The sequence below is a fragment of the Lepidochelys olivacea genome, assembly GCF_965140295.1.
Source record: "Lepidochelys olivacea isolate rLepOli2 genome assembly, chromosome: 2".
In the NCBI taxonomy this organism is placed as follows: domain Eukaryota; kingdom Metazoa; phylum Chordata; order Testudines; family Cheloniidae; genus Lepidochelys; species Lepidochelys olivacea.
Genome location: NC_140412.1, coordinates 181,189,797 through 181,215,093, shown reverse-complemented (window position 1 = coordinate 181,215,093; position 25,297 = coordinate 181,189,797). Strand labels below are relative to the sequence as shown.

Sequence of the window (25,297 nt, the reverse complement as noted above, 5' to 3'; positions counted from 1 at the left end):
CCCTACCAGCACTATGGCATATATCTAGTCCATTTTAAAAAGTTACTTTGAAGTAATTGAAGGTCTTACACCTGCCCTTTAGTCCCTCTGCCAGTTTTTGTGACTTTACAACAGTTTATAACAGTTTCTTATTTCTGAAAATGTTTTCATCTTCCCAGTTGCTATGTAAAGACTCGCACAAATGTCAGGGGAAACTGACTGAATATACAGTGAAACTGGCTATTCTTAAAGTGCTGACAAATATACAAAGTAAACAAACTGAGGGTATTATATGCAAGTATCTTTGGGGTGAAATTCTGGCTCCACTAAAGTCAGTGGGAGTGATCACTGACTTTAGTGAGCTACAATTTCACCCTTGATGTCTTTCACATACACTATTCGTAGATTTTGTAACAGTAGTGGGTAAAACATTTTCAGATTCAAATGAATTTTTAATTAACAGTGAAATACAGTGGTACCAGCATAACATATGGTGTATTTGATATTTACCAGGTAGATAGTTGCAGACTCTCTCTATTGCTGCTTTTGCTGTACAGTTGTGAAACATTGCAAGCTGTTCAATTACTGATACCACAAGCACACATCCTGCAAACAAGCAAAAACAAAGAGATCACTATCTCATACATATGACAGGATTAAATAGAGTGTGAATATAGCCAAGTGGACATGAACCATTGGGTGTTTTGTTTTTTGAGATGTTCCATGGCTGACAATAGTTCTGGAAAAAAAACCCCACTTTATTTCTAACTTTTATTAAAACAGTGCTACTTATCAAGCCAGAGATTGGATGCAATTGGTAGATGAATGCACAAAAGAGCCTGAATTTTATACAGCCATATTTAGATCTGGTCAAGTCGCCCATCAAATCTGACATTTCAAAATTTGTTTTAATTCTGAATCAGAAGAAAACCAGAAATTTCCTGGAACAAAATCTTTCTGAAAACAAAATTCATTCCAATAAAATAAAGATGTTTTGTTCAAACTTTGATTTTTGTACGTTATGTCATAATTTATCATATAAAATAAATTTCTAAAAAATTCACTTTGAAATAAAATATCAAAATGCTTTTTATCCAAAAAATTTTAAATTAATTTTTTCGAAAATCTACACGTTCCAGCAGAAAGTTAAGATTTCTACAAAATGGTATTTTCCAATAGAAAAATATTTTGTTAGCCACATTGGTGAGAAACACTGTACAAACAAACTAATTTCTAGGTTTGATTCTTGTCCCTAGTGTGAACCCACCTGCAAGGAAGAAACAAACTGAGGAAGGAAAAAAAATATTCTAGTGATCCAACACTATTCCAACAGACAATATTGTAATCAGCATCTTGGCATTTTGCACATAGCTGGCAATCACATGCCCAAGGTTGATTCACAGTGACTTAACTGTTACATCTTCACAGCATGCACCTGGACAGAAATAGGCAAAAGCTGAAGGACAAAAAACTCCTGCATGACTGTAGATTAGAAATCACCAACCACAAATATAACACATCAGACAAAACACTCCACTGACAACATGGCATAGTCCTGCACAGGATCTCCATGGGAGTCAATGGAGGTTCTACACACAGAGGGCTTGCAAGAGCAGGCCCCAAGACAACAAAATAAACATTTGCTAAGGCCGAAATATTTCCTAAATTCACCATGCTCCCTTTATGTGGTTGTATAGGGGTCACTTTCTGAGCTCTGGTAAGCTCAGGGACTGCTCGCTGCTGCTCTAGGCCTGTGCAAGTGGGAACACAGCCTTGCCTCCACTGTACCAGACAGCAGAGAAAGGCTGGTGCACCAGGGGAAATGGCAGAGAATCTTGAGGTTTTATTTAATCCCAACAGAGCACATTTCAGTCTCCTTGTGTGCAAGGGGAAGCACTAGAGAGCTGTGCCTTTGAGAGGTCCAGTGTCTCTGGTGCTCCTCAAGGGGTGACTCCACATTGGCCCCTGCACAGAGCTGTTGCTCAAAAGCTGAATATAGCTCCATATAAAACTGGGGTACCTGTCATTGGATCTCCCTTCAGTGAGGCTATGGGGTGAAGGATCTGCAATTTTAAAAGGAGCCATGTTAGATGATGCAAAGTCTTAATAGGCAGCAGGTTTAAAACAAACAAAAGGAAGTATTTCTTCACACAACACAGAGTCAATCTGTGGAATTCCTTGCCAGAGGATGTTGTGAAGGCCAAGACTATAACAGGGTTCAAAAAAGAACTAGATAAGTTCATGGAGGATAGGTCCATCAATGGCTATTAGCCAAAATAGGCAGCGATGGTAACCCTAGCCTCTGTTTGCCAGAAGCTGGGAGTGGGCGACAGGGGATGGATCACTCGATGATTCCCTATTCTGTTCATTCCCTCTGAAGCACTTGGCATTGGCCACTGTCGAAACCCAGGATACTGGGCTAGATGGACCTTTGGTCTGACCCAGTATGGCCGTTCTTATGTCTTGACCAAAATAATCAGCAGACCCTTCCTTGACTGCGAAGTTCAAGTCAGGCTTAGGCTGACTCCCCTGAAACTGGGGCTGTGATCTGCAGCTCATGTAGCTGTACCCTTGCTAGCTTTAATCTAATTAGCTTACTAGAAATAGCAGTGAGGACATGCTGGCCCTGGCTGGACAAGAAAGTATGTACCCAGCAAAGGAGGAAGGTTTGTACAGCGTTTGCTGATGCCATCGTGTCCTCACTGCTATTTTTCCATGAGCTAGTTAGATTAAAGCTCTCATGGGTATGTCTACATGAGCTGCAAATTACATCCCTGGTTGCAGTGCAGACAGACTTAGAGAGTGTGCCTGTGTAGTGACAATCAGTAGCACAGTGTGTGTGTATTCTAGGAGCTAGAGAGCTGGAGAGAATTCTAAGATCTACTTGTTGCCAGCAGCGCAAATAAAGAATTCCCTTTGTATTCAATACAGCTGAGTCCTGTCTCTTTTCTTCCACCAGGGACTACTGAGGAGACTCAGATCTCAGGTTTTTGTTTGACACAAAATAGAGATGCAAAATTCAAATACTGATACAGATCCAAACTTTCCCAAAGCTCAGAGCTATTAACATTCAGGGTTTTGGTCAGGCCTATATCTAGTAAGGGGCAGATAAATTCTCTATTGATGACCCTGCCACAATGTGCTAATAAACCAAACAAGGTGTTATTTTCCAACATAAGGCTGCGATATTCTTCATGGGCCAGGTTATGAGTTGGAAAGTGGTGGAGAAAACATACCACCACTGGAAATTATTAGGCCCAATCTCTTTATTGAGAGTTTTTATTACAAGGTAATATAATTCTATATAGAGAAAAGCAAACTTTATATTTTATAGGAAGTAATTCAAGGACACAAGGTCAGCTCCCAGACTGCTGCGCTGGGCATCACAAAATGGAGAAGAGATGGCCAGCCCTCTGTGGAGATAGAGGTGGTTAGGGACTATTTAGAAAAGCTGGACGTGCACAAGTCCATGGGGCCGGACAAGTTGCATCCGAGAGTGCTGAAGGAATTGGCGGCTGTGATTGCAGAGCCATTGGCCATTATCTTTGAAAACTCGTGGCGAACCGGGGAAGTCCCGGATGACTGGAAAAAGGCTAATGTAGTGCCAATCTTTAAAAAAGGGAAGAAGGAGGATCCTGGGAACTACAGGCCAGTCAGCCTCACCTCAGTCCCTGGAAAAATCATGGAGCAGGTCCTCAAAGAATCAATCCTGAAGCACTTGCATGAGAGGAAAGTGATCAGGAACAGCCAGCATGGATTCACCAAGGGAAGGTCATGCCTGACTAATCTAATCGCCTTTTATGATGAGATTACTGGTTCTGTGGATGAAGGGAAAGCAGTGGATGTATTGTTTCTTGACTTTAGCAAAGCTTTTGACACGGTCTCCCACAGTATTCTTGTCAGCAAGTTAAGGAAGTATGGGCTGGATGAATGCACTATAAGGTGGGTAGAAAGCTGGCTAGATTGTCGGGCTCAACGGGTAGTGATCAATGGCTCCATGTCTAGTTGGCAGCCGGTATCAAGTGGAGTGCCCCAAGGGTTGGTCCTGGGGCCGGTTTTGTTCAATACCTTCATAAATGATCTAGAGGATGGTGTGGATTGCACTCTCAGCAAATTTGCGGATGATACTAAACTGGGAGGAGTGGTAGATACGCTGGAGGGGAGGGATAGGATACAGAAGGACCTAGACAAATTGGAGGATTGGGCCAAAAGAAATCTGATGAGGTTCAATAAGGATAAGTGCAGGGTCCTGCACTTAGGACGGAAGAACCCAATGCACAGCTACAGACTAGGGACCGAATGGCTAGGCAGCAGTTCTGCAGAAAAGGACCTAGGGGTGACAGTGGACGAGAAGCTGGATATGAGTCAGCAGTGTGCCCTTGTTGCCAAGAAGGCCAATGGCATTTTGGGATATATAAGTAGGGGCATAGCGAGCAGATCGAGGGACGTGATCATTCCCCTCTATTCGACATTGGTGAGGCCTCATCTGGAGTACTGTGTCCAGTTTTGGGCCCCACACTTCAAGAAGGATGTGGATAAATTGGAGAGAGTCCAGCGAAGGGCAACAAAAATGATTAGGGGACTGGAACACATGAGTTATGAGGAGAGGCTGAGGGAGCTGGGATTGTTTAGCCTGCAGAAGAGAAGAATGAGGGGGGATTTGATAACTGCTTTCAACTACCTGAAAGGGGGTTCCAAAGAGGATGGCTCTAGACTGTTCTCAATGGTAGCAGATGACAGAACGAGGAGTAATGGTCTCAAGTTGCAGTGGGGGAGGTTTAGATTGGATATTAGGAAAAACTTTTTCACTAAGAGGGTGGTGAAACACTGGAATGCGTTACCTAGGGAGGTGGTAGAATCTCCTTCCTTAGAGGTTTTTAAGGTCAGGCTTGACAAAGCCCTGGCTGGGATGATTTAACTGGGAATTGGTCCTGCTTCAAGCAGGGGGTTGGACTAGATGACCTTCTGGGGTCCCTTCCAACCCTGATACTCTATGATTCTATGATTCTATGACACCAATGGGAATAGCAGGGAGCTCACCATCTCATAGCCCTGGTCTACACTAGGACTTTAGGTCGAATTTAGCAGCGTTAAATCGATGTAAACTTGCACCCGTCCACACAATGAAGCCCTTTATTTCGACTTAAAGGGCTCTTAAAATCGATTTCCTTACTCCACCCCTGACAAGTGGATTAGCGCTTAAATCGACCTTGCCGGCTCGAATTTGGGGTACTGTGGACACAATTCGACGGTATTGGCCTCCGGGAGCTATCCCAGAGTGCTCCATTGTGACCGCTCTGGACAGCACTCTCAACTTAGATGCACTGGCCAGGTAGACAGGAAAAGAACCGCGACCTTTTAAATCTCATTTCCTGTTTGGCCAGAGTGGCAAGCTGCAGGTGACCATGCAGAGCTCATCAGCACAGGTGACCATGATGGAGTCCCAGAATCGCAAAAGAGCTCCAGCATAGACCGAACGGGAGGTACGAGATCTGATCGCTGTTTGAGGAGAGGAATCCGTGCTATCAGAACTCCGTTCCAGTTTTCGAAATACCAAAACCTTTGTCAAAATCTCCCAGGGCATGAAGGACAGAGGCCATAACAGGGACCCGAAGCAGTGCCGCGTGAAACTGAAGGAGCTGAGGCAAGCCTACCAGAAAACCAGAGAGGCGAACGACCGCTCCGGGTCAGAGCCCCAAACATGCCGCTTCTCTGATAAGCTGCATGCCATTTTAGGGGGTTCAGCCACCACTACCCCAGCCGTGTTGTTTGACTCCTTCAATGGAGATGGAGGCAATACGGAAGCAGGTTTTGGGGACGAAGAAGATGATGATGATGATGAGGTTGTAGATAGCTCACAGCAAGCAAGCGGAGAAACCGGTTTTCCCGACAGCCAGGAACTGTTTCTCACCCTGGACCTGGAGCCAGTACCCCCCGAACCCACCCAAGGCTGCCTCCTGGACCCAGCAGGAGGAGAAGGGACCTCTGGTGAGTGTACCTTTTAAAATACTATACATGGTTTAAAAGCAAGCATGTGAAAGGATTACTTTGCCCTGGCATTCGCGGTTTAGATGTACTCCTAAAGCCTTTGCAAAAGGTTTCTGGGGAGGGCAGCCTTATTGCGTCCTTCATGGTAGGACACTTTACCACTCCAGGCCAGTAACACATACTCGGGAATCATTGTAGAACAAAGCATTGCAGTGTATGTTTGCTGGCATTCAAACAACATCCGTTCTTTATCTCTCTGTGTTATCCTCAGGAGAGTGAGATATAATTCATGGTCACCTGGTTGAAATAGAGTGCTTTTCTTCAGGGGACACTCAGAGGAGCCCATTCCTGCTGGGCTGTTTGCCTGTGGCTAAACAGAAATATTCCCTGCTGTTAGCCACAGGGAGGGGGGAAGGTTGAGGGGGTAGCCACGCGGTGGGGGGAGGCAAAATGCGACCTTGTAACGAAAGCACATGTGCTATGTATGTAATGTTAACAACAAGGTTTACCCTGAAAGAGTGTAGCGACTGTTTTATAAAATGTGTCTTTTTAAATACCGCTGTCCCTTTTTTTTTCTCCACCAGCTGCATGTGTTTCAATGATCACAGGATCTTCTCCTTCCCAGAGGCTAATGAAGCTTAGAAAGAAAAAAAAACGCACTCACAATGAAATGTTCTCCGAGCTCATGCTGTCCTCCCACACTGACAGAGCACAGACGAATGCGTGGAGGCAAATAATGTCAGAGTGCAGGAAAGCACAAAATGACCAGGAGGAGAGGTGGCGGGCTGAAGAGAGTAAGTGGCGGGCTGAAGAGAGGGCTGAAGCTCAAATGTGGCGGCAGCGTGATGAGAGGAGGCAGGATTCAATGCTGAGGCTGCTGGAGGACCAAACCAGTATGCTCCAGTGTATGGCTGAGCTGCAGCAAAGGCAGCTGGAGCACAGACTGCCACTGCAGCCCCTCTGTAACCAACCGCCCTTCTCCCCAAGTTCCATAGCCTCCACACCCAGACGCCCAAGAACGCGGTGGGGGGGCCTCCGGCCAACCAGCCACTCCACCACAGAGGATTGCCCAAAAAAAAGAAGGCTGTCATTCAATAAATTTTAAAGTTGTAAACTTTTAAAGTGCTGTGCTTAAAGTGCTGTGTGGCATTTTCCTTCTCTCCTCCACCACCCCTCCTGGGCTACCTTGGTAGTCATCCCCCTATTTGTGTGATGAATGAATAAAGAATGCATGAATGTGAAGCAACAATGACTTTATTGCCTCTGCAAGTGGTGATTGAAGGGAGGAGGGGCGGGTGGTTAGCTTACAGGGAAGTAGAGTGAACCAAGGGGCGGGGGGTTTCATCAAGGAGAAACAAACAGAACTTTCACACCGTAGCCTGGCCAGTCATGAAACTGGTTTTCAAAGCTTCTCTGATGCGTACCGCGCCCTCCTGTGCTCTTCTAACCGCCCTGGTGTCTGGCTGCGTGTAACCAGCAGCCAGGCAATTTGCCTCAACCTCCCACCCCACCATAAACGTCTCCCCCTTACTCTCACAGATATTGTGGAGCACACAGCAAGCAGTAATAACAGTGGGAATATTGGTTTCGCTGAGGTCTAAGCGAGTCAGTAAACTGCGCCAGCGCGCCTTTAAACGTCCAAATGCACATTCTACCACCATTCTGCACTTGCTCAGCCTGTAGTTGAACAGCTCCTGACTACTGTCCAGGCTGCCTGTGTACGGCTTCATGAGCCATGGCATTAAGGGGTAGGCTGGGTCCCCAAGGATACATATAGGTATTTCAACATCCCCAACAGTTATTTTCTGGTCTGGGAATAAAGTCCCTTCCTGCAGCTTTTGAAACAGACCAGAGTTCCTGAAGATGCGAGCATCATGTACCTTTCCCGGCCATCCCACGTTGATGTTGGTGAAACGTCCCTTGTGATCCACCAGAGCTTGCAGCACTATTGAAAAGTACCCCATGCAGGTTTATGTACTCGGCGGCTTGGTGCTCCGGTGCCAAGATAGGGATATGGGTTCCGTCTATGGCCCCACCACAGTTAGGGAATCCCACTGCAGCAAAGTCATCCACTATGACCTGTACATTTCCCAGGGTCACTACCCTTGATAGCAGCAGATCTTTGATTGCGTGGGCTACTTGCATCACAGCAGCCCCCACAGTAAATTTGCCCACTCCAAATTGATTCCCGGCTGACCGGTAGCTGTCTGGCGTTGCAAGCTTCCACAGGGCTATCGCCACTCGCTTCTCAACTGTGAGGGCTGCTCTCATCTTGGTATTCATGCACTTCAGGGCAGGGGAAAGCAAGTCACAAAGTTCCATGAAAGTGCCCTTACGCATGCGAAAGTTTCGCAGCCACTGGGAATCGTCCCAGACCTGCAACACTATGCGGTCCCACCAGTCTGTGCTTGTTTCCCGAGCCCAGAATCGGCATTCCACAGCATGAACCTGCCCCATTAGCACCATGATGCATGCATTGGCAGGGCCCATGCTTTCAGAGAAATCTGTGTCCATGTTCTGATCACTCACGTGACCGCGCTGACGTCGCCTCCTCGCCCGGTATCGCTTTGCCAGGTTCCGGTGCTGCATATACTGCTGGATAATGCGTGTGGTGTTTAATGTGCTCCTAATTGCCAAAGTGAGCTGAGCAGCCTCCATGCTTGCCTTGGTATGGCGTCCGCAGAGAAAAAAGGCGCGGAACGATTGTCTGCCGTTGCTCTGACAGAGGGAGGGGCGACTGTCGACACGGCTTACAGGGTTGGCTTCAGGGAGCTAAAATCAACAAAGGGGGTGGCTTTACATCAAGGAGTATTTCAGGCAGGACTTCACGGAGGGTTCCAATAAGAAATGGTGCACCTAAGTTATTGTTCTTATTGGAACAAGGAGGTTAGCCTGGCCTCTGATTGATACATGGCTAGATTTACCTTGCTGCACCTTCTCTGTGAGTGACTGCAGTGTGACCTAGAGGAATGAGTCCCCTAGACAGGGGAGGAGGCAAATGAGTACAAAACAAATCTTGTCTATTTCTTGTTTTGATCCACTCCATCTATCTTTTACATCTTTGGCTGGCAGCAGACGGTGCAGAAGGACTGCATGCCATCCACATCTCATGGCTGCTCGGCAGAAGATGGTACAGTACGACTGCTAGCCATCCTCATCTCTTGCCTGCCTGGCAGAAGATGGTACAATACGACTGCTAGCAATCCTCATCTCTTGCCTGCCCGGCAGAAGATGGTACAGTACGACTGCTAGCAATCCGTATCGCCTGCCTGCTCACCATAAGACGGTTCAATAGGACTGACTGCAGGACTAAAGAGAATGACCTGGTCAAGTCACTCTAAATTAAGTCCCTGCGCCCATGTCTACCCAGGCCCTCCCAGCCGACGTGGCCAGGAGCACCTCGGACATGATGATGACGGCTACCACTCATATTGCACCATCTGCTGCCACAAGGCAATGGGTTGCTGCTACTGTGTAGCAAAGCCGTACCACGTCTGCCAGCACCCAGGAGACATAGGGTGATGGTTACCTGAGCGGGCTCCATGCTTGCCGTGGTATGGCGTCTGCACAGGTAACTCAGGAAAAAAGGCGCGAAACGATTGTCTGCCCTTGCTTTCATGGAGGGAGTGAGGGAACGGGGGCCTGATGATATGTACCCAGAACCACCCGCGACAATGTTTTAGCCCCATCAGGCATTGGGATCTCAACCCAGAATTCCAATGGGCAGCGGAGACTGCGGGAACTGTGGGATAGCTATCTACAGTGCAACGCTCCAGAAGTCGACTCTAGCCTCGGTACTGTGGAAGCACTCCGCCGAGTTAATGCACTTAATGCACTTAGAGCATTTTCTGTGGGGACACACACACTCGAATATATAAAACCAATTTCTAAAAAAACCAACAAAATCAGAGACCCAACATCAATGCCCAGAGCAGACATACCGTACATCCTATACCCACCGTGGAAACCCTGCTAGGAACATATCCAGGAGGGACTTCTATTCTATATAGCTAAGGCCCCCACCACTGTATGTCTGAGCACCTTACAAATATTAGCAAATTTACCCTCCCAACCCCTATTGCTGCTTCTATTTTACAGAGATTAAATGACTTGCTCAGGCTTACATAGGAAATACGTGGTAAGGCTAAGAAGTAAACTTGTCTCTTGAGTACCAGTCCAGTGCTTTAACCACAGGACTACCCTTCTTTTCACAGCCCTCAGTCTAAAGAGTTTACAGTCTCAAAGAAGGAGTAGAAAGATGAGATGCACTAGCCAAACAAGAGGCAGGAGTTGGCTTTGACATTTCTAAAAAGTAGTAGTTATTATTTTTCATTTTTATTGTGTGCAGACCTCACTGAAGAAGTGACTCTTCAGGGAAGATCTGAATGAAGATGGGACACTGGCTGGGAGAAGTGGGTTCGGAACGTCATGCATTGCATTCATGGCAGCCTGGAAAAAGTGCAAAGATGGGAGTGAGAGAAGAAAACTATGGAGGCATCGAGGTCAACACTGTTGGCAAAGCAAAAGGCATGAGGGGAGAATGTGACAGGAGACAAGAGCCAAATGTAGGCTCAGGCAGAAATGAGCACAGCCTGAATTCAGGGCAAAATATTCAAACTGATGCCCTGGCAAGGAGAACCTGATGAAGTGGTTCAAACAAGGGAGTGAGAGGATCTATTGGCAAATTCCAAGGCTGGTCACATTCACAGAGAAAAGACATATTCTCCCCTATACGCCCCCCCCCCCCCGCCCAATGTAGGTAAAATTTGCAGAGATTTTCATTTAGATTTTGAACATCTACTTCCTCAAGCTGAGCAACCTGTCACTTTGAGCAGCTGAAGGTTATAAAGTCTGCAGCACAGAAAAAATAATGTTCCATATGTCTTTGTGATATAACAGAGAACTCCTCATTTTCACTGCTCTTTCACCACGTAAGCCCCTGATAGCATTCCCTCTGTGTCTCCTGTTCACGATATATTAATTTCTCAATTAAGACAGCAATAAAGCACACATCCACTTTTCTTTCAAAGCACTGTACTGTAGCCATTTATAGCAGGGATGAAGTTTCAGCCATAGCCATGGTTACAATCCTGTCAGTCCTTGTGGAAGTCTTCTTCCTACCTCAAGCATCTTCTTGCACTCTATCAGGCAGGAAGGAACTATTTGCTGTTGTGGTTAGGGATCTATATAGCTGCCATTTAATGTAACCAGTCAGTGTGATACCATACGCTCATTGATGATGTGATTATATGTTGTAATCATAGCATGTTTGCAGTCTTGCAGAAAGGGGAGGATGTATATCCTGTGTCATGTCACTTCTTTTCTGGTCTTCACAGTTGTACTGTAGTATCCAAAAACTGAACTAAGTATTATATTCACTTCATATTTCAGATGCAGCAGCATGTCAATAAGATGCATGCAAAAATGTTAATTACATTGTTACATGGATGCATGTCCAGATTGCATTCTGATATACTACAGACAGATTTATTTCAGTGTAAAACTAAGACTGATAGAAAACAAATCAACATAATGATTCATCCTTTCCTTCCCAAAGCCCTAGAAAAGAATGACACATGGTGAAGTTATAAATATTCCCCAAGTGGATTTTGGGAAGTTCAGGGTGGAATTCTGATCTCTTTAAATTATAAGACACTCAAGGCAGGGACTGTGCGTTAGTGCACACTGATCATACCATAATCATAATGATACAATCCATTTTTCTCTAGGCATATACTAGTAACATCAGCAGAGTTCACTTTTGCTACAACCTTTTTTAAAAAACACTTCACAATAAGTAGACAAATCATCAGCTCCTCACACAGACATATTAGCAAATCTTCATAAGACATTTATGGTCAGTACTCTGTTGGCTAAAAATGGAAAATCATTAGGTAGATAAAAAGGAAATGAGGGGGGAAAAAAGAAAAGTCAACTGCCTTTGAAAACCTGGTGAAATCTCACTGCTTTAATCACTTCTGCTGATGTCAGAGAATATTTTCAGAGAGTATATAAGCTTTTTAATACCATGGGCTCAGTGGAAAAGCAAGTTAACCAGTTTCAGATCTAGAAATACCTGTTTATAGCTTTTTTAATTCAGCAAATTGATATTTGATTTATTTTTCATATTGTGGGAGGCACATATGAAGCAAGTTAAATTGGTTCCACAATTGAAGTTAAAAACTTGCATTTATTTTGTAGTTGTGTGGGATTTTCTTTATAAATAAGATTCAAGAAATTGACTGTTCCATGGTACTTGATAATAGGTTTCAATGCCTTGACAGGTTGAAGAATGTTTTCTCTAGGAGAAATGCATTGGTATTATAATGCTTACTAGCCATTAGAAACTAGACTCTGGTATTAATAAAATATCTGCCTCTTTTAGAGATAGTTTGTCCCATTTGCTGTTAATTTATGAGGAGATAAGAGGAAACCATAACCATTTTACTCAGCAGCAGTAATCTGAAAATTCACATGTCAAGGAGCACTTCTCCCCATGTATTTGAAAATAGTGTTTAATAATAAAATGACATTACCAATAGACTAGAAAAAATCATACCCTTATAATAAAACCAGAGCAAGAGAAATTCATTTCTTGGCCATGCAGTCCCTAGCAATCTCAGCAGACTGTTTAACTTAATCCACTTCTGCAGCAACATACAAAAGAAACTATCATTAGAATTATATCTGTGGCTGCTGTGAAAGTGTCAAGGCACACAGAGTTGCCTCTTTAGTTTTCAGGTTTCCAATTTCAGATAAGTTTTTGTAAAGCCAAGACTTTATCAAATGGATTCTCTGGCACTCTACATGAACCCACAGACCTTCAGGTTACTGACTGAGAATAGCCTGTCATCTTTTACTTTGATCTAGGGTTCTAGACAATGGAGTTTTTCCTCACCCCTCCACCCCCCTTACTGAACTCCTAGTTAGGCAAACAGCCCCTCTGAAAAGTGCAGTTCAGACAGGAAATGAGAGAAAGTTTCCAGGCAGATTGCTTTCAGCATTGCGCAAACTCTGTGGGCGAGATTGTGGCTAGCCCTTTCACAAACATACATGGTGGTGAGGAAACAACTAGCTTCCCCTTTTAGGCCGCTAACGATGCTTCCCCTGTTATGCAGCTCACCCAAGCTGAGCTAGCACAAGTCTCTGTACTTGGGCTAGGGTGTAGATGGAGGGGCTACCCAGAATGGCAGTCCCCACACTCAGAGGCGTGTCAGGGCTGCGACTAATTTGTTTCCGCTGGGAGCAATGCACTGAAAAGGCAGCGGGGAGTGGAAGGAGCTATGGCTCTGCCTTCTCAGCCCCAAGGAGCCAGCCAGTTGTGCAGCAGAGAGAATGTTGTACCCCATAAAGGGGTGTTGCAAATTATTCTCTGCCCCTTGTGCTACTGGGATGCACAAGGAGGCATTCTCTCTAAAGCGGTGCCGAGTTGTGAGAGGGGGGTGGCAGTCTGTGCAGAAGAGTACCTAAATAATGAACACCATTTGGCAGAAAGGCACAATATTTGCTCTTCAGGGGTATCTTTTTGAAACTTGGACTATAGGGCAGTGTCTCGAGAATGGGATGAACTCCACTCCAACAGAGAACTCCACCCTTCCCCTTGAACATGAGTAATCATTCCTAGTCCTCCCTCCTCTAGAAGCAGTGCAAGGTGTAACAGTGTGTACTGTTTGCCCTGCATGTGTCTACTTGCATTGATTTCATGACTTTATTTACATATTGTCTTCCCACCCTACTGAGCAAACCCAAATAGGAAGACCTACTGCACGGGAGAATCACTGCTGCTCAGGCAGCTGGCATAAAACAGTTTTGTTAGTAAGTTGTGTCTTTCCCTTGTGTGTTTAAAAAAGACATATGCTGCTGCAGAAGGAAGTCAGGAAACTCTGATCACTCCATATTAACAGTGTAATAGCTGAACTGGTGAGGTGTGGAGGTACCATTTGCTACCCAGGTGCACTGAATGTTCAGGAGCCAAGCTACCCAGGTGCACTGAATGTTCAGGAGCCAAGCTAACATTGGCTGACTCCCCTCACAGTTGCTTAGAATCAGCCGCAGAGAGGAGGGCTATTTCTTCTCTAAGGGATAGATTTTTGCTCAGTAATCGATGGGGTCAGGAGCAAAGCACCCTGCAGAGAAGAACTGATTGCTGGCTCCATTTCTTGCTTTCTCCACCCCACTTCCAAAGATCCTAAGCCTAGCCCTGCAGAGCTCCAGTGGAACAGCATCCCCAATCTCCAGTGGGCACGAGCCTGCAGCAGTCCATTCTTCCTGCTTTCCGCTTTGAATAGGGATTGTTTTTGCCTAAGGTGCCACAAGTACTCCTTTTCTTTTTGCGAATACAGACTAACATGGCTGCTACTCTAAAACACAAGACAGCATCTGATCCTATTTCCCCATGTTAAGTATCCTCACACCTTCTTGTCAACTGTCTAAATGGGCCATCTTGATTATCACTACAAAAGTTTTTCTCTCCTGCTGATAATAGCTCATCTTAATTAATTAGCCTCTTACTCCACCTTTTCATGTTCTTGGTATGTGTGTGTGTGTATATGTATATATATATATAATCTTCTTACTATATGTTCCATTCTATGCATCCGATGAAGTGGGCTGTAGCCCACAAAAGCTTATGCTCAAATAAATTTGTTAGTCTCTAAGGTGCCACAAGTACTCCTGTTCTTTTTGTGGATACAGACTAACACAGCTGCTACTCTGAAACCCATCTGATCCTAGTTATTAAAGAACATCTTCCATAAAATGAGTTCAAGTTCAATGGAAAATAAAGACAGATCTAAATATACAGCAAAACCTCCTGATTTCTATCTGTAAAAGAGTGACCCTTATAAAATGAATATCCATTCCCAAATGTTGTATATTTCTTAAATGTTTCCTATTGATATCAAGAACGAAGATTTTCTGAAGCACATTGAGCACTTCTCCCATTTCATGCAGTTGTCTGGCCCCTACCACCTTGCCTTCCCATACACCTGCATTTGGACGAGGAGTCTGGTTGTCTTGACCTCTCCTATGTTTACTGGTATTTTTATCTTCTTCAGCTGAATAGATTGGTAAATTAGCTAAGAGCTGGGGCTGATAATATATGGTTTCAACAGGCACAACATTGTTCTAAGTCAATATCCCTTAATCTATTGTATTTCACAGTTAATACAATACTTGTCCAAGTTTCAGAAAACTCTATTACAAAAGGAGCCTTAGGATATGGAGGAAAATCAGGAAACAGAATGAATAAAAAATGTCTTGGCTATCTCAGTTGGAGTCCTTAGGGATGATTAATACAGCATAGAGTGTATAGCCAGAGAGGGCTCTGAGACATTTCTGGAACTGTACTTCTGAAGAGAATTTGTTGTATTTTGACTTGCTTCAACATCCTGGGCTAAAATTATCCCAGAAGCCAAAAAAAAAAAAAAAAAGAGAGAGAGAGGAAACGTGATCTAATGGTGAAGGCACTTGAACTGATTTTCAGGTGAAAGTGAAGTCAATGGAGATGTGACAATTTACACCAGTGGAGGATCTGCCCATGGAGTTGTGAGTCTTGGAGTCTATTCTGTCAGAGACTTCCTGCGTGACTTTGGACAAGCCAATTCCCAAGGCCTGAGTTTCCCCATCTGTAAACAGGCTCAGTGTTTGTAAAGTGCAATGAAATCCTTGAAGGCAATTATAAAATTATTATTTTATAGGGCTTGTTCACTTTCCCCCCTACCTGCTTCCTGATAAGCACACATGCAGATGCATGCTATTCTATAGAAGACAGTACATCTGAATTTCCATGTGGCCAAATGTGCATTTCCCCCCACAATTCCTGCAACTCTGCATCACTCATTGTACAATGGATTTATATGGGCCTTGTATGTCAAAAACCTCACCTACCAGGCTACCCAGAGGTTCTATGGCTTTTGAAGAAAAAGTACAAAGAGACCTGAGTCTGAGAGGTTCTGAAGGACAAAATTCAGATTTTAGTTTTCCATATCATATATGCATAATATGTAAATACATTTGATAGAGACACTGATGTGATTGTAATTTTAGGTACCCATTTTTAAAAATGTTCGCATAAACTATACATTTCCCCCTAAATTTGTTGTGTTACGCAACATATTTTGCATGTTAAATACATGTGGCAATATACAAATTTTATTTAGAATATCACCAAATTTGTCAATTTTCATTATATTTGAGCTATGCTGCATAATGTAATGTAGTGCATTACCATACATTTAAAATATTAATATCAATATATTGATATTTTAAGTGTATTGCATCTCAGTAGATGGCATAAAAACCTAGGAACATCACATGTGTCACTTTTCTTGTTTACCACAGTCACTCTGAGCATCATGCAATAGCAGGGACAGAACTCTAATCCTACTGCTCAAAAAACAGAGGTCTGTATTTATTATTCTCTCCTCTAGATACCATACAGGGGCCATGATATAGATGTGGAAAGTTCTGATTCCACCCAGTAGAGGTCAGTGGTACCTATCCACATTGGCAAAATAGATGCCTGGTGCTACAGAAGGTATATCTGAAAGATAATCATTTAGCAAAATATATAACAAGCATTTCCAATGGACTTTCCTCTTTGATATTGTTTAATATAAAAATGTGTGCGTGTGTAATGTAAGAAGTGATGTTCTCTATTCCTCTTTTCTCTGACGCCCCAATTCAGGAAAGTTTCCCTCTTCAGAAAGGTGCTTAAGCACATGCTTAAAGTTAAGCATGTGCTTAAATTCCACTGAAGTCTGAATTGGCGTCAGAAAGGTTTAATCACATCTTTACTTCCAGTTTGTCCACAGTCTAATGAGAAAAAACCTACCACAGTAATTATTGATGCAGTAACACCTAGAAGCCCCAGTTGTTCTAGGTACCGTATATATACAAACATACCAAAAAGATGAGTCAGCAGTGTGCCCTTGTTGCCAAGAAGGCCAATGGCATTTTGGGATGTATAAGTAGGGGCATAGCGAGCAGATCGAGGGACGTGATCGTTCCCCTCTATTCGACATTGGTGAGGCCTCATCTGGAGTACTGTGTCCAGTTTTGGGCCCCACACTACAAGAAGGATGTGGATAAATTGGAGAGAGTCCAGCGAAGGGTAACAAAAATTATTAGGGGTCTGGAACACATGAGTTATGAGGAGAGGCTGAGGGAGCTGGGATTGTTTAGCCTGCAGAAGAGAAGAATGAGGGGGGATTTGATAACTGCTTTCAACTACCTGAAAGGGGGTTCCAAAGAGGATGGATCTAGACTGTTCTCAATGGTAGCAGATGACAGAACGAGGAGTAATGGTCTCAAGTTGCAGTGGGGAAGGTTTAGATTGGATATTAGGAAAAACTTTTTCACTAAGAGGGTGGTGAAACACTGGAATGCGTTACCTAGGGAGGTGGTAGAATCTCCTTCCTTAGAGGTTTTTAAGGTCAGGCTTGACAAAGCCCTGGCTGGGATGATTTAACTGGGAATTGGTCCTGCTTCAAGCAGGGGGTTGGACTAGATGACCTTCTGGGGTCCCTTCCAACCCTGATATTCTATGATTCTATGGTCCTTTCCACAAAAGGCTTACAATTTTAACATATTATATGCACAAAAGTAAAGAGATTCAAATGTAGGACTCCCCAAACCACCGAAACGTGTTCACTGAGTACGTGCAATACTTCTGATGACTCTATAAGGAGAAAAGATATATATATACACACAAGCATTTGGTGGCTGAGTTACACCTATTATGTGAATCATAAACAACTTTTCATCATCATATCATTCAAATGGGCCAAAAAAGAATGTTACTAAAGGTGCAAGGGGGAAAAAAACCCAAACTTACCTTTGGGCTAAGAACAAGTACAAGGAATTTCAACCCCAAGGGTGATGGGTAAAATGTTCAAAAGCACCAAAATGTATGTAAGTACGCTACATACATTCTTTACAGCACTCATTGTTATATGTATGATTTATGGTCACTGTCTTTTGATGAGATTCCTAAGTGCCTAAGTCACTTTTTAAAATGGGACTTAGGTGCTTTTGAAAATGTTACCCTATATTTCTTGAAATTTCTCTGAAAATAGAGGCTTAGAATGAAAATATCTATTCAACTGTTGGTATAGTATCACTACCATAGTGCTATATACGCCTGGGATTCATATATCCATATCTCAACCAAAGGGGAAAATATATAGCAAACATTTGACATTCACTACTGGGTATGGGCCAAATCCTGCTCACTTTCATCTGTGTAAATCAAGAGTAACTTCAATTAAGTGAACGGCTTCACTCTGCATTTACACTGGTTTACGTGAGATCAGATCTGAATCTAGCCTAGACTGTCAGCCTAAAATGAATTGTGGTTTTACACTGATGCCAAAATATGACATTTTACAGCACTCATTGGTCTATACATTATGTTTTATAGCACACTGCTTCCCTAGACAATATCTACACAGCCATTTTGTTTCAGCATTATTATTAAAAGCCTCTCGCTGTGTTAGGTATGTGCCACTGTACTAAATTATCAGGAACTGCAAACAACATTGATCTGAGATTTGGAATTTATTACTCTACAGTAAGAGATAGGGTGGGCGAGGTAATCTTTTTAATATCCTGGGACCGACACAGCTACAGTGACACTGCATACGCTACAGTAAATTATTCAGTCCTGCATCCACGCCATAAAAAGCACAGCTAGACAGTTTTAAAAGTTGGATATCACACAAACTATCAGGGCTGCAAATTCACGCTTTATAACACAGGAGAGCCTGGAATTATGGGTTGGGTTTTTTCTCTGCTTTTCTGAAGTTGTTATTGTTATTATTAAAAATATACATGGTTTTAATATGGTGCCTACTGCATCTTCCTCCCTACCCCCAGAAGTTAGGTTTTTACAGATGAATGTGAGAGGTGGTCCAGGGAAGTTGATGAGAAGAATGAAGCAGAATTACATTGGTCCTGGTAAAGCTAAAATTGGCCTGTGTGGCTGCTGACCCATGCAATATCGGTCAGCTAGAGAAGATTAAAAGAGCTGCTGCCCAAACATATTGTGCTCTCTCTGACTAACAGCCTCATTCCACAGGGCAGCCAAAGGGGAGCTGCGAAGGGGGCTGTGCAAGCTGAAGTTTTAAAAAAAATAAAATGTGCAATTAGCAAGAAGAGCCCGGCAACTGCAACATGCAGTCTCATCCTTACAAGAGACTCCACAGATCGTTTGCACAGATCCCCTACAGCGCTCTCTGGCAACAGAGGAGAGAACAGAAGCTTATTTTAAAAATTACTAGCAATGTAAAAATATACAACAGAGATGCAAAAGAAGAAATGACAAGAGACAGAGAATGTGATGTTAGACATGGCCAACAATAATACCAGGTATTCAAACTGTGGTTAGCAAATATTAACTATTTATTTCCCACCACAGATGGGGAAAATGGAGACATAAGAGGTTAAAGGCCACACTCTCAGCTGTGCGTGTAGTAACTTGCTCAACAAGTTGTCTCATTGAAAGAGGGCTACTCTTGTCAAAAAGTACACATGAATGTTAATAAGGGTTTACAAATCTGGTCCTAACTGGCTTTTTGAGGACACACAACAAGATAGTGGCAAAGCCAGACTCAGAACTCAAGGGCTCCTAACTCACCTATCTTGCATGCAGAGCGCTAGATCTGGGCCTCTATAGGGAAAAGCAGCTGTTTCCTATAGTTGTAATTTAAACATATAAAATAGGCAGCAGTTTAAACCCTTCTTATCTGTCATGTGCAACACAAAGAAGAGCGGAGGGAGTCCCTAAATTGTTTGTAATGTCTTTATTTTAAAAGACAGCATCATAAAAGTCCCCTTTGACATAGGACTACATTGAAATTGTAAGGATAGTTTTCATTTTCATAAGTATATTCCCCAAAAGCCTTCTGTAGATTGAGGAACAGATTTTTTTCAGACTAGTCTGGCATGTGATTGTGTGTGCAAAATGCACACACAATTATATGCATTATTTTTGTGCAATTATTAGGACTGAATGAAAGTTAACTGTCAAAACTGATTGTTGATGGAAAATTCAGTTTTCAAAAAATTAATTGTTTTGCGAAAAATGCCTGCACTCTGCAGAACATTTTGATTTTTTATTGAAAAATCAGACATTTGAAAACAAATATTTTGACCAAAACCCAAAATATTGATTTCAATATCCTGTCCTGGTTCCTCATGGGAGTTGTATCTTGGTTTCCTCTGCCTCTGACCTCCTCCACGGGCTTCTGAGGCAAACAACATCTCCCATGATGCACTGTGGCCACTTCCCCTCACCATGAGAGGAGAATACAGTGCATCGTGGGAGATACAGTCTGACCTCAGAGCCTGGACTACAGAGGAGACCAGACGCATGAAACACCTGAATTGCAACTCCTATAGGGTACCATAGCAGCATTCCTGAAACAAAATATTTTGATTTTCAGTTTCACTGAAAAGTCAAACTGTTTAGTGGAAAATTTCAACAATTATCTTTTCCCCCAGTTTCCACTGAAATTTTTCACAAGGCTCATTTTCCAACCAACTAGTTATTACCATGGTTACACATGTAAATCAGGTAAATTGCACACACAGGTGCACTGAACTGTCCATTCAAATGAGCAGTTGCCCAATTCACTTATCCAAAGGATGTAACTGTCTTGGAAAGTTAACCACCAGTTGGACAGCTAACCTGTCTGAAAGTCTGCTCCTCAAAGAAAATCTTCCTATATATTTTACAGTGGGCATTTGCACTGGAGAGTTTGCCATTTCCTGTTAAAAATACTGCTTCATCTTATATCAACATATGACGTATATGAAAATGGGAGTCCTGTATGATTCTTCAATCTCTCTCACTCCTGTCCAAACCAGAGAATTCAGTTAATAAATCTATGGCTTAGGGAAGCTGTTGAAGAGGAGTCAGAAATGATGTCCACACTTCCCTAAGATAGATAGATAGATAGATAGATAGATAGATAGATAGATAGATAGATAGATAGATAGATAGATAGATAGATAGATAGATAGATAGATAGATAAAAAAGAATCCTATCTTCCTTACTTTTAAGCAGGTTAGTTTTATTGACTTAGGGACTGATTCTTCTCTCACACTACTTTAACTCCAGGCATTTCTGTGCAGTTACTCCTGCTTTACACCAGTGTAAGTGTAAAAAATCAGATCCTCAGAGCTTTGTTGATTACAGGGAAGAAACATAAATGGCTTGTCATTGTTTTCAAAATTAATACAGAAAGCGGGTAATAAGAAGTTAAGCCACAGGCATTGCAGCCTGGGATAACGAATGGTTGTGTGTGTACGAAATTACAAAGCCTCTCTTGCAGGCCCCCTGCACTTGCATTTTTAATTATCTGAACAGCACCAATTTAGCTTGCAGAGTTTTCAGGGGCATGACAATCTGTTTTGGTCATGAGTCAAATTCTGGTGTTACATAGATGGTTTCAGCACAATTAGTGATTTTCTCTACATCAAGAAGAGTGATCTGGATTCTCTCTCTCTATACACAAAGTGTAGGGGCAGAGTTTTGAGGGTCTCTTCAAAGAGGGAAGAGATATTAGATGGAGGGTCAATGATGTTAGGGATGGGATGAAAGTAGAATTTACTTCCCTTGTATTCCAGTGCCTTATGCAGCCAGCTAGGATTCAGATGCTTACCATGTTGATGGATGTGGTATTCAAAGATAGATAGGATAGATAATGGCCTTGTGCAAAAATTAAAGGGACACAAACTTTAACAAAAATCACATATTGTAAGCAAACTAAATCCCTTACCCATGTTAAAACTTGAATTATTACAACTGAAGGAATTTAAAAAATACAATTTACTTTTCATTGTTTGTTTACCATTTGCACTGCTGTCTCCTTGGACAGTAAATAGCAATTAATTCCATTTTGCTATGTTTACAGTTCGTTTCACTTTCAGGTTCCCCGTGCTTCAGTGATTGGGTTACAGACACTGCAGGGCAACATTTATTTGTTGAAAAATAACTGTTCCTATTACACATTTTTAATTCATGGAAAAGTTTTCTACTCATCTTAAGTTTTGCAAAAGCTTGTTTTTACAAAGCCTACATTTAATTCTCCGTTTCCGAATCATAAAAGTAATTTTATAGACTCAAAATAGAGGATTCTTCCTTGTATACACAGAAACATAACAAAACTTGTATAAACAGTGTGAAAACTGATATGTGAATCCTATGGGAACTAATTCAGTGAAAACTGAATTATCTAGAGAGGGACAAAAAGGTGTCTGTTTGGTCACAAAGCAAATTGATGTTTGTTTTGTCACTATATGTCAATTAAAAATAAATCAATAAAAGCTGCACTCCCTACTTTGGTTGATTCTCCTGCCTACTGCACTTTAACCACAGATGTCAGAAATGCTCCGAGATGACTCTGACATTAGTACTTTTATCAAATTCGCTACACCTTGGGAGTAAATTGACCAAGTCCATGTTGGGTGAACATCACTCCACCCTCATAAAGCCCAAATCATCTCATATTTGGTTAAGTGCATGGACCCTGGGTGTGTGCATTTAAATCACATCTCAACCTCCATGGCTACTGGTTCAGCATGCAAGTTGGAAAAGGAGCTGCAAACCTCCATGCCATTTATACAGGTAGTTAGGACCACTGAATCCATGTATCTCAAGGCTTCTTCCCTAACATTTCTCAATGCTTCCCTTTGTGCTGGCCTTTCAGACCAGAGCAGACACATCCTCCAAAGCAGGTAAATGCTTAAGTGATGCAAAAAGCCTTGCACAGGCCCGTCACATTAGATGAATTTCACCCTGAACACCAGGAACATATTGTCAAACCCAAAGAAGCACTCACAAAGCTCTGTGTCCCAAACCTAAATGTATTTCTTAAGAAGATTTTGCCAGGCAAAACCAACTGAGATGAAACTTCTGTTTTTTGAGGGTGTCTGGGGGGAGGGAAAGGGGAGCTCATCTGTACAATAAAATAAAACATAGTAACATACATTCAAAACAGCCACAATAAATATTAAAAACAATCACATCCTGTTTTCAGTTCTCTAGCTACTAGGTGTGAAAGCCAGTATCACTAATATTTCCTGCAGACCAAGGGTATGAATTCTATCAAACAGCAGCTCCAAATCCCATGTTAGCCTTGAGAGTCTTAAAACAGTTATTATTTGGGCTAAGATTACTGGTGGTTTGCAGCAGCGGCAGCTGTTGAAACAGATAAAGGATGATTTATTACGTGCACAGCTAGCCTCTGTTTACCAGTGTAATAACAAATGAACGAACAAAGCAAGCAAACAAAACCTGAATACATACCAAGACAGGTGTGTCCATTGTCACTCCCACCAGAGACCACAGTTGGTTGGGCTCTACCAGAGAGAGGTGAGGTTGAGATGTCCTTCAGTGGAAGCATGAGGAGGAAAAGGGAGAAGAATAGAGGGGGAAATGCCTGCCAGGACCCCCTCATCCTAGAGAAAGGAAGAAAGAACGAACTGTAATATAGGAAGAGTACTCAGGGACACACATACCCCTAATACTCAGGGAGAGAATGGCACACCTGCTTCTCATTCATAATCTGGGGGACAGAAAGAAACTCACACACCCTCCCTGCTACACAGGGAGCGTCTCTTTCACCCCCAGGTGCTCTTTTGGTGCTCAGGGAGAATCTCACACACACATATATTCCCCACACACACACACACACCCTTCACTGGTACTCAGGGAGGGTCTCTTCCTCCAATCCCCAAATAGTAATATTCACGGACAGTTGCACAGCCTCTCACTATTACCCAGGGGTCTCTCCTCCCTCATAAGTACCTAGAGAGGCTCCCCGTCCCTCACTAGCACTCACACAACATCCCCCCTCTCACCAGGAACTTAGAGAAAATCAGTAGGACTGTACCCCCCCCCAGCTCCCCCACACCTGTATTATCCCTTTCTCTTTCCCTCCTTTTCCTTCCCTGCTGGCTCTGGAACAGAAGGGGGCCCGTATGCACTGCTGTGGCTCTGGGCTCTTCAGCCACTTGTAGCAAGGGCAGCAGCAGCAGATGACTAACTGATCATAAAACCACAGCAAGTGCTGGAGCCGCTCGGCATTAATAAAGCAAGACACTCCCCGGCACAGCTAGTGTGGCAAAAACAAAACACAAAAGAAAAAAGCCCAGAAAAAAATAATACCTAACCCAGACTCTTCCAGTAGTATCTCAGCCTGGACCTTCCACTTTCAGATAGAAATAATGAATATTAATAATAGAAGAAAATACCCTCTGAGTTGGTGACACACTCCCAGCAAACAGCTCAGTCTTCTGTTTTCTTCTTCCCTTTTTCTTAACAAGTGTAGTTTGATCACTGTGGGGGGTGGCAATTAGGCTGTAGGGTTCCCAGACCAGTGTTTTACTTGTGTCATTCTGCTGAAGTCTAATGATGAGGAAAGAAAAGAAGCCAAGCCAAGTTGCCAACATAATGGGAACAAAGGGGATGCAGGGAGCTGACTGATTCAAAGCAGACTTGGACATCTCTATTCTCATCAGTATTTTCAAAGTTTGTTTACAACCCCCACCAGTGTCTGAGGGTTAAAAAGCCAGATACATTTCCTGCTTGGACCATCTAAGCACCTGAAGGTTTGCTGCCTGTTTTTCAAATAAGGTTTGAAACAAAAATTGAAGTAAAGTCCACCTCTGCCTGCAGCAGAAATGAATAGTGAAATGTTAACTTAAAATGGTGTAATGGCAGAGATGGAATGAGCCCAAATGTCTTAACTACAGAGGCCATAGGAGTGGGAGGAAGGATGGTCCTCTGGGTTAGGTCTCGGGGTTCATTTCCCAGGTCTGCCACTGGAGTTGCTTGTTGTATCTGTGCTTCAGTTCCCCATCTATAAAATGGGGCTAATCATATTCCATTTCTCCTACTTTTTGTCTGGTTTTTTTTCCTTTGGCTTATAAATTCTTAGGGCTTAGCCAGCCTCTGGCAGGGGGGTACAAGAGGGCTCCAATCTCAGGTGGCAACAGTGCTTAAAGTGGTCTAAAAAAAGTGGGTGGGGGTCACATCACCGTCACATCTGCCTGCCCCTCACCCAGCAATTAATTCTGCCCCTAATCACCAAATCAGTCCTGTCCCCACAATCCTCACATTAGTTCTACTCCCATATCTATTCTGCCCCCCCCCCCCGCCTCCCCTCTCCTTGTCCTGTAGCTCCTAGAGTTCTTCACCCCCTCTCCCAGGCTGTAGCAGGCTGCAGTGGGGTCCTCCCTCTTCCTTCCCCAGCCAAGTGTTGCTGGGGTGGGGAGGGAAGGGAATGGAGCCACTCTGAGGTGCTGGGCTCTTTCTGCTCCTTC

General features: G+C 43.2%; 1 protein-coding gene across 2 annotated transcripts in view; it reads right to left on the bottom strand.

The window, feature by feature from the left end:
- Positions 1–24,287, bottom strand: part of AOAH (acyloxyacyl hydrolase) — a 125,648-nt gene extending 101,361 nt beyond the window's left edge. The window contains exons 1-3 of one of the 2 annotated variants that reach the window (XM_084620331.1): positions 24,227–24,287; positions 23,280–23,431; positions 490–585 (exon numbers count right to left, since the gene is read on the bottom strand). In XM_084620331.1, coding sequence (XP_084476457.1) covers positions 490–585; positions 23,280–23,430 — 247 coding nt within the window. In that variant the 5' untranslated portion in view covers position 23,431; positions 24,227–24,287. Of the gene's footprint in view, positions 1–489; positions 586–23,279; positions 23,432–23,886; positions 23,975–24,226 lie in introns of those variants that run through there. The other variant, XM_084620332.1, reaches the window with a different exon arrangement.
- Positions 24,288–25,297: the final 1,010 nt, after the last annotated feature.